Genomic DNA, 10,058 nt, shown 5'->3' on the forward strand with positions numbered 1-10,058 from the left:
CAAATATGAATGTTTCATCTATTCAGCAATGTAAAACATCTTGAAAAAACCAAACAAATAGAGTTCAATTTTGGTAAGATGTGGAGGTTCTTAAAGCTGCTAGGGATGCTCTAGAAAGATATTGTAGCATAATAGTATAATATTGGCCAACTCTTCAAGATAGATTTCATTTTTTTTTTTTTAATATTATTCATATTTTAGCAAAATTAATTTACAAATTTCTCATTTGACTACTATATTTTTTTTTAATTAAATTATATATAGTTTAGGTTAAGAAACGTAATTACAATTCAAAATAACGTAAAAATCTATTAATAGTAGAGTTCGCCTCGACCTTGGGTTAACTTTCCAATGCTCTCAAGTTTGGCTCTAAATCCTAGAGTTGCCCAATGCACTTAGCTTGAGAACAACCTGGTACATCTCTAGAACATTAGTCTCACCCTAACACACCCTTTCCTAACCCCAACTTGGCAATAAGAAAGTCGCAATAAATAGAACTCATAAAACTTGATGACATTTTTTTAGGTAAGAGTTGGCTCCTACAATTGACTAATCCACCAAAAACATTTGATAAACACATGAACTTAAAAACTAGAAAAACAACTACTATTTCATAATACAAGATTACCTCATCTAAAGATGCCTCAAAAATGACACTACTAACAAGAGCTCTGGAGTCCCTGCCTATTGTGAAAAGAACAAGGTGAAAAAATATTTTAATGTTTGTTAAACAGTAAATATGCAATTAGTTTAAAGTAGAACTATATTTTGTTTAGTTAAAAATTAATTAATTAATTAATATAAAAAATAATAATTTTTTTTTAATGAAAAAGGTTTTATATTATTTTTTACTTAGATGATTAAATGTTTGAATTTATAGATTCAATGGGTAACATTTTTGATGTAGTTATCTATATAATTTTTTATAGTAAAATCGTGATAGTAAAATAATAATGATATCGTGGCAAAATATTAGAACAAAAATTATTTTAAATATGACAAAAATTTTAATACGTAATGAAATAATAAATATTTAATAAATAAAATAAATAGTTATAAAGAAAATATAAAATTGGACTTTGTAAAATAAATATCATTTTTAGAGAGATATGGTTATAGTCCAAATTGTTTGAAACTTTAAATAATTTATTCCTAAGTTTTAATTTTAACTTAAATTTGTTATAAAATATTTAGAAAATTATAATACCATTTTAATCTTTTAATTTTAATAGTAAAAATTACTAAATTACATACAATGTGAATCTGGAGAAAAAAATTAATATGAATTTACATTCACAAAAATAAGTATACTTTTAAATCTTAATTAATTTAATAAAGAATAAAACATTTTAAATAAAACATATATATATTTAAATGCTGAGTTTTGTAAATTAATATGATAACTGTTTGAAAAAAATATTTTAAAAATAATAATTTTAAATGAAACATACATTTTTAAATGAAGAGCAATCAATAAAAACGTTTTGACAATCTCTTGCTTTTTTAATCGTCTCTTCATCTGGAAATGACGTGTGGAGGATAAAGTGCTTTTAAATTACTCTTAGACACATAGAAATTAGGTCTAATAAAGCCACATGGCGAATTTTAATTTACTATTTTACCATCAAATCCAAGTTTTTTGTGTTTCCGTTGGGTTTCCATTTTACAATCTCATATCATTTATTGAGTTGGAAGTAAAGAGGGAGAATAGAAGAGCCATAAATGAGGAGAAATTAGTTACACGGAATGGATTGAAACCTGAATTGCGTCATTTTGCCTTTGGGTGTGCAGCAAAGACACAGACATCCATGTCAGCCTTCAAGAAATCGGCGCAGTCGGATTCGAGGGAATTGGAGCTTGAGCTAGTTGACGGTGAAAATGGGCCACCATCTTCTCTCCTTCAATTCGCAGCTGTTCCACATACAGTTTGTACATACCTTAAAAAGTTAAAATTCCAAAACAAGTTTAAGTTCCGAATTGCAATGCAAAATAGCGTAAAACCAATAATTACTAAAAACTCCCATTTAGAACCAGTAGAGACTCCAATTTTATCTTTCAAACGAACCAAAATCATTCGGCGGTCAGTAAAATTGCCACCAGTCGAAAGATTGAGATACCCGTTATAACAAATTAAAATTTGGCCGGTCCAACGAGAATCTACACTCCCAAACGTGTATTTACACCCTCGAGCGGACAGCGGTTTGGCATTTTCCTAAGATTAGTTTTCCTTCAATAACGCTCGCCTCTTACTGTGTAAAAAATGTATAGAAACAACATTTAACGCGGTTTTGTACCCCCATAACCGCTATATATACATACATACATAGTACCTCTATGAACATATCAATTCAGCTTGCAATTTTTTTTCTTTGTTGTTTGGCAATTTTTGTGATATTGGAGAAGATTAGCCGATATTGTTATGAAAGCGTTCACAATGGGAGGGTTAATTGCAGTAGTTTCTGTTGTTCTACTTCAACTTCTATGCTGTGTCTTAGCAAAAGACGGTACGCTTGTTTTTCTGCAATATTTTATACAGTGCAACTCAATTTCTTAAGTACTTGTTTATTTACGTGTTATTTGTATATGTAATTTGTTTCAGGATTGCTTGAGAATGGCAACTTTGAGATTGGCCCTAAGCCGTCGGATCTAAGGGGCACGGTGATCGTGGGAGAAAATTCGCTGCCATCATGGCGAATAAACGGCATTATGGAATACATTGATTCGAGTCACAAGCCGGGGGATGTGAGGCTGGTCGTGCCTCGAGGAACACACGCTGTTCGATTAGGAAACGATGCGTCCATAATCAGCCAGAGCGTTAGTGTGAAAAAGAGTTCACATTATTCTCTTTCATTCCACGCTGCTCGTACATGCGGGGAGCATGAAAGCTTGAACATCTCGGCTTCGTCGTCAGTGTGGGGAGAGATATCGATACATACGATTTACAGTGTGAATGGGTGGGACGCGTATGCGTGGGGATTCAGAGCTCCTGCCGATAACGTTGAGTTTGTTATTCATAATCCTCGCGTGGAGGAAAATCCCGCTTGCGGACCTGTCATCGATGCGGTTGCTCTCAAGCACTTGAGGCCACCCAGATCCCTAAAACGTAGGTATTTTTTATTACTGATTCTCTTGTTTTGTATTGCGTTTTTTTTAATGTTTGGTTGTTGTTTTTGGTTTTATTGTTCAAAGATCTGTATATATTGTACAGGTTATCAAGCTTTGGTTTAGTTAGATGGTTTATATTAATTTTTTTTGGTTTCTCTGTTGGATTTATTTATTACTTTGAGTTCAGACAAATCAGCCAGGCTAAGTATATTGTTTAAATAGAACTAATCAACACAGTATGTCTATTAGCAGCATAATTATATTCCGAACTAGATAGTGGGTTGTTATAATTCAGAGATCTGTATAAATTATAGTGCTTTATTCCATGAGATCTGTTTATTGGTTTTAGATAGTGAGATGTGCTAGATGTGGATTGTTTATCAGCATAAATTATATTGGTCTTGGGTATCTCACAGCGTCAATACGTTGATCAAGCTTGAGATATTTGTAATTTCAGTGTTGAATTGTATTGTCTATATTAGATTTTCAACTAAAATAATCATTTAATATAACTAAAAGGATTATTAGATTTTCAAATAAGACTCTTACTAATGTGATTTTAAATGAACTACCTAAACAAATCAAAACTTAAATATGTACGTTGTTGAAGCTAAGCCATCCTTTACAACAGCAGCATTTGATACATTATGATTTGTGGTGGTGCAGCTAATCTGATAAGGAATGGCGATTTCGAAGTGGGCCCCTACGTGTTCCGCAATGCGTCATCAGGGGTTCTAATTCCATCAACCAGAGAGGACCACGTGTCAGCACTGCCGGGATGGGCGGTGGAGTCGATGAGGCCAGTGAAGTACGTGGACGCCTACCACCACCACTTCGCAGTACCAGAGGGAAAGGCGGCAGTGGAGCTAATTGCTGGCAGAGAGAGCGCCATTTCACAGACAGTCGCAACAGTGCCTGGCCAGAAATACGAGCTCAGCTTTCTGGTTGGAGACGCGGGAAACCAATGCAAAGGTAAACTCATGGTGTTGGCTTTTGCCGGGAAAGAGATGACGCAAGTTCCATACGAATCTGAAGGAAAAGGAGGGTTCAAAAATGCCACGCTTCCCTTCACCGCGGCTTCTGAGAAGACGAGGGTTATGTTTACCAGTCAGTTCTACACCATGCGCAGTGATGATGGTGTTACTTTCTGTGGGCCTCTTGTCGATCAAGTCACTCTGAGTTGATATGATTTTCAGAGTCATTCACAACTGGCTTTTTCTTTTTGGATTTTAGAATGACTCCAAGTGATGTAGTGATTTTAATAATTTTCTGCGGACATTTCTGACTATGTTCTTCCCACTTATGTGGCGTCTGAGGTTCCTTTTGGATATCGATAAGTTGGCTTTTGTAAATTCGCTCTTGTTCAAATAATTTTACATATCACATTTATAAGATTAGTTATCTTGTCTTATGCTGAAGCTCAAGAGAAACACATGAAAAAAAAACAGCTAGAGTCAATAATAATTCTTTTTGATCAAGGTAATAGTTTGATGATCTATTAATAATTAAGAAATATTTAATTGTAACATATTTTTACAATCTATTGTATTATATCATATTTTTGTGTAAGATTATGTGCAATTTTATTAGTATCAATGTCTTTTATCATACTCGTAAGAAAGCAAAATTCTAGCTCTCTCATTGTAATGATGGATCATTGAGTATAATCTATAGTGTGGATTGAGTATAATCTATGGTGTGGATAAACTCATACACAATCTTATGATCAACCTTAAACATCCCACACTAAGGAAGAAATTGAGCTTGGATAAGTCTGAATATAAAAAATATTTAATATAATTGAAAAATCTTAATTTTAATATCTTAAAATAATACTTTTAAATCACTTTAAAATTAAAGAGATAAAATATAAAAGAAAATTAAATGAATAATAGAATGAAACTAAGATTAATTAATTATATTTATTGTGAAAAAAAAATTAAATGAATAATAGAATGAAACTAAGATTAATTAATTATATTTATTGTGATTCATTATTTTTATTAACTTATCTCACTTCAATGATGATATTTAAATCAAAAGAGATGATTGAGTCAAAGGCTTTTAGTCTATTGGTGAAGTCGAAAGACTCACAAAGAGGCCACCACAGAGTCAAAAGACTAAACCTCTATCAAAAAACAGATGATCAAATAATTAGATATTAAACAATGTAAAGATGCAACATATACATTGACATGCATTTATTTGATGAACGTGGAAACCATTTCTATTTTCGTACAGCCTTGTAAAGATTATATGTGCAGTTAGTAGCCGCTTTTATATATATCACTGTGTAATTAACAACTACGTTCTGTACTCTGAAATTTTCTGCAAAATATTAATTTGCTCTTTTACTTATATTAATGTCAATCTCATCCCTAATTATTTTCCCTTATATGGATTCATTTTTGGTTTAAATCCATTACCATTTATTTAATACATTTGTTGTTATTTTTATGTTTTATTAATTTATTTATTTTCTCAGATTCACGGATGTGGTATAAGTTTTGAATTCAATTTTAAAAATTATGAACCGAACTTGTGTGTATTAAGTTTTTTTTTTATAAAAGACTCTTGTTTTTTTTTTTTAAATCTCCTATGCTAAATACAAATTGAGATAAATCAGTTCTATTGAAATTTAATTTAATAAAAGTAACATCAAAATTTTTGAATTTTGTACCAACAAATTAGAAATAGAAAAGTTATGAATTTTTAGGGAAAAAAATCTAAAAGAAATGAATGGAAAGAAATAATAAGCAAATATTTCGTATTAAAAAAATACTGGCAGTTTTCCGAAAAAAGCTCTGCTCTGCATTCAAAACCCGCGGAATCTGAGCAAAATTATTAAAAATCCAGAGCACGGGAAGGCAATTCCCATCACTAACAAAGTCCCAAATTTTGTTTCTAGAGCAAATAAGAAACCATCGGGATGACATGAACTTGTAGATTCTTGTATTGGGCCTCCAAACTCAAAAATATCATGTGGTTGACAAAGCTGAAGCAAACCCTGAAATTTTAAGTATGTCATTCAGAGATCTTGGGAATATGATATCGTGATCTGTAAAATTTCTTCCATAAAGAAAACAGAGTATTGAGAATGGCACTCATTACGGATATTCTGTTTTCAATGTTTTTTTTAATTCTGTAATTGTGGAAGAAATTTTACATGGTATTAGAGTCTAGTTAATTCTGTAATGTGTCATTCTCAATACTTTGTTTTTTCTATATTTTAAATTCTGCAAAGCATATTAATTAGGAGAGAGCGAATTTTTTTTTTGTTGGTGTTGAAGATCAGAGTTGTTGGACGGAATGGAATTTCCAACCTCTGTCTTTCTTACACCATACAACTATTTCGAATGGAAGCCTAAGATTATGCTTCAGCTTAGAAGTAAGGGCTTGTATCTAATAGTTATGGGGACAAAGGTGGAACCCACTTCCGTAGTTCAAAAGTCTAAATACTTCAACTACATGGATGAAGCCTTTGGTCTACTATGCTTATCCATCTATCCAGAATTGTTGTTTCATGTTGAAGCATGCACAACTCCAAATGAAGTTTGGACTATACTGGAGGGTCTTTTTAGAAAGCAAGATGAGATGTGCAGTCACATCAACTCTTGAGATATTCAAGACTTCTTCACAAAGTTCAGGGCTTTATTACTTCAACTGAAAGAATGTGGAATTGACAAATCCACAAAAGAAAACAAATTAATTCTTTCTATTTTGTTAAAATTGGGTCCACAATATGTTATGTTCATCTCTACTTTTCGCATCATCAAGCTTACTACAGGAAAAAGTTAGAAGATGCCCATTCTTGATGCTTTCATTGAGTCCTTAGTACATGAGCAGGATAAAGTAGTCCAATAAAAAAAAGTTGGATGAGCCTTGCAGTTTCTATATGGTAAGGAGGGACATGCGATCAACAAATGTTGGATGAGATTAGAGGCCTTGGAAAAGGTCGAGTCTTCTTTGTCACATGGCTAGCCAAGGCCATGCTCTTACAGCATGGGCCTCATCTGCCTCATCTTCATTTCCTCTTTAGCTACAGTTTATTTCGTGGATCTGGTGCAAATGGTTTCTTAGTTCCATAGTTAATCAGATTTATAGACTATTGACACATGTATTTTCAATCAACATTTTACTCTAGCATGGCTGAGTAGTGTCGTTAGGGTCACTCATATAGATTTATGTGTCATTTGCATTGGTGAAAGATAGATCTTTTGCCTTTGTTTGTCATCTATTCATTGTTTGGGGAGCTATGCAGGTAATTGTCTTATGTATCTTTGATTGACATATGTTTTTCCTTAGTTTGTCACCTTCTTATTGTTCGAGTAGTGTCATTGGGGGCACTCATGGAGATTGATCCTCATCTTCACCTCGGTTTCAGAGGAGATTCTTCATTCAACACTTTGACGGTTATCATTCGATAGATGTTTGCAATTTTCTTGTCTTAAAGGCTTTACATTCTAAATATGTAGATTTTGAGGAGGGGTGGGGGGTTTTCCTACTAGATTTTCCCTCTTTCCTCATTTCCTCTTTCATTAAAACGGCCTTTGAGATTACAGTAAAAGTCATGGGGTTTACCCATTTTAGGGCAGACATGGCTTTTTTTTACTTCGATCTCTTCATCAAGATCAGGTAAGTATTACTTCTCTTTTAAAAGAATATTACTTCTCTTGAGAACAATTTCTATTTTTATTGATTGTAAGGATATTTCCTTAAAAGAGAGGTTTCTTAAAGGATAGTACTATACAAGGATTTCTCTTTGTTGTATAGTAAAAAAAAATTTAAAAATTAGGAATTTTTTAGTTTGAATAATTATTATATAGAGAATTAAAATTAAGGAAAATAATTTCTAAAAATTTATTTTATTATTTAAAACTTAAATTTTACTTTAGATAAATTAATGGAAAAATAAATTTTATAAACTCTAGTACAAACAACTAAGTATTACACGAATAACTATCTAGATAATGTATAACCCAACCCTAGATTAACAACAATATCATCTTAAAAGTGAATATAAAGAAGGAAGGTTTTACCCTCCATCATCCAAAACTCAACTTTTACTTGAGAGAAACTAATAGTAAAATAAATTTTTAAAACTCTATTGCAACAACTAAGTATTACACAAATAACTATCTAGAGAATGTATAACCCAACCCTAGATTAACAAAAATATAAAGAAGGGGGATTTTACCCTCCATCATCCAAAAACTCAAATTTTACTTGACAGAAATTAATGGTAAAATAAATTTCAAAAACTCTAGTGCAACAACTAAGTATTACATAAATAACTATCTAGATAATGTATAACCCAACCCTAGATTAATAGCAATATCATCTTAAAAGTAAATATAAAGAATGGAGGTTTTACCCTCCATTATCCAAAATCCAACCCTAGATTAATAGAAACATCATCTTAAACTAAATATAGAGAAGGGAGTTTTACTCTCTATCATCCAAAACTCAAATTTTACTTGGGAGAATGGTAAAATAAAATTAGAAACTCTATTGCATTAATAGATAAATCATCTTAAAATTGAATATAAAGAAGGGAGGTTTTACCCTCCATCGTCCAAAACTCAAGTCTTACTTGAGAGAAACTAACGATAAAATAAATTTCAAAAACTATAGTGCAACAACTAAGTGTGACACAAATAACTATCTAGATAATGTATAACCCAGCCCTAGATTAAAGAACATCATTTAAAAGTAAATATAAAGAAGGGAAATTTTACCCTCCATCATCCAAAACTCAAAAGAAAAATTAATGGTAAAATAAATTTTAGAAACTCTAGTGCAACAACTAAGTATTACACAAATAACTATCTAGATAAGGTTTAACCCAACCCTACATTAAACACAATATCATCTTAAACTAAATATAAAGAAGGGAGGTCTCTGTTAGAAATAGGGAATACTGGGCGAGGGGGACAAACTTTTGTCACCAACTGGATATTATTTATCACTTTGAACCATGCATAAGAAAGTAAACAAGTAATATTGAATAGAAATAATAACCATGCATAAAGAGAACCCATAACACCATATTTTGTCAACTAGGGAAACCCTGGCCAAGGGAAAACAAATGATACCCACTAGATGATATACTGATATATGTGTTCCTTGCTAAAACCATAAGGAAAACCATCTTGACAAGTTTTGGCCAGGAGAATGCTCTTGCTGGGATGTTGATCACCTCCATTTGATGGTTGTGTTGGCCCTTGGGTAATAGATAAGGTTGCACCTAATGTACCACCTTGGGAAGAGGAAGCTACTACAACTTTTGGGGAAGCTTGAGCAAATGTGCCTTTTCTCTGACTCCTTCTTGTTGTGGTCCATTCGACCCATTTTCTAGTCCTCTTATAGATTTAAGCTATCATTATATCTAGCTCTTCCTCGATGTCTTCATAAGGTTTTGAGCTTATTGGCATGCCTCTGAGCTTGGTTAGGTAAGTATTGCTATACATTTTTTGGCCATCATCCTCTACTCCTTCTACATCAATGTTGACTTTGAACATTTTCACCTGATTGACTATTAATCTAGCGAAGGCTCAATCACAACTCTTAAGCTCATTCTTGCAATCAGTCTAGTAATCCTCAATGGTGGCAATATTCTTAATTACACTTTTCATTTGAAAAACATCCCTTGCATATCCATTCAGGTTGAACATAGGTCTCAGGACTTTGTACATGTCCAACTTATATTTCATTTTGAACACCTTCAATATATTCTTGGCATCAGAGTGGGTGTCATAGCTAAAAGCCCCCACCTTCATTGGGAATTCACACCCCTTCTTCTTCAAGCTCCTACTCAACACGTTCACTTGAATGGCCTACCACATGATCTCAATCAACATGAGCATGTCACTGGGATATCTTGGTAGCTTCAAGGGAAACCATCGAAAGCTGCAAGACACAAATAACAAAAAATGAGAATTGGATGAAATAAC

At 32.6% G+C, this 10,058-nt stretch overlaps 1 protein-coding gene across 1 annotated transcript; it reads left to right on the plus strand.

Annotated features, from left to right (window-relative positions):
- Window positions 1-1,595: 1,595 nt before the first annotated feature.
- LOC149545805 (BIIDXI-like protein At5g11420) lies at window positions 1,596-4,506 on the plus strand. Its single transcript, XM_089793838.1, has 4 exons — window positions 1,596-2,080; window positions 2,404-2,504; window positions 2,600-3,103; window positions 3,772-4,506. The coding sequence occupies exons 1-4, from the start codon at window positions 1,596-1,598 to the stop codon at window positions 4,287-4,289; spliced, it is 1,608 nt and encodes a 535-aa protein (XP_089649964.1). The 3' UTR covers window positions 4,290-4,506.
- The last annotated feature ends 5,552 nt before the right edge of the window (window positions 4,507-10,058 follow it).

The sequence above is a fragment of the Cupressus sempervirens genome, chromosome 7 (assembly GCF_028749045.1).
Source record: "Cupressus sempervirens isolate cs-2001-9-10 chromosome 7, ASM2874904v1, whole genome shotgun sequence".
NCBI lineage: Eukaryota > Viridiplantae > Streptophyta > Pinopsida > Cupressales > Cupressaceae > Cupressus > Cupressus sempervirens.

Excerpts from the sequence above, each read along its gene's own strand:
- LOC149545805 (XM_089793838.1), top strand. The coding sequence starts at position 1,596 with ATGGCGAATTTTAATTTACTATTTTACCATCAAATCCAAGTTTTTTGT. Across the intron at positions 2,505-2,599 it reads CTGTGTCTTAGCAAAAGACG|GATTGCTTGAGAATGGCAAC; the intron begins GTACGCTTGTTT and ends AATTTGTTTCAG. Across the intron at positions 3,104-3,771 it reads GCCACCCAGATCCCTAAAAC|CTAATCTGATAAGGAATGGC; the intron begins GTAGGTATTTTT and ends GTGGTGGTGCAG.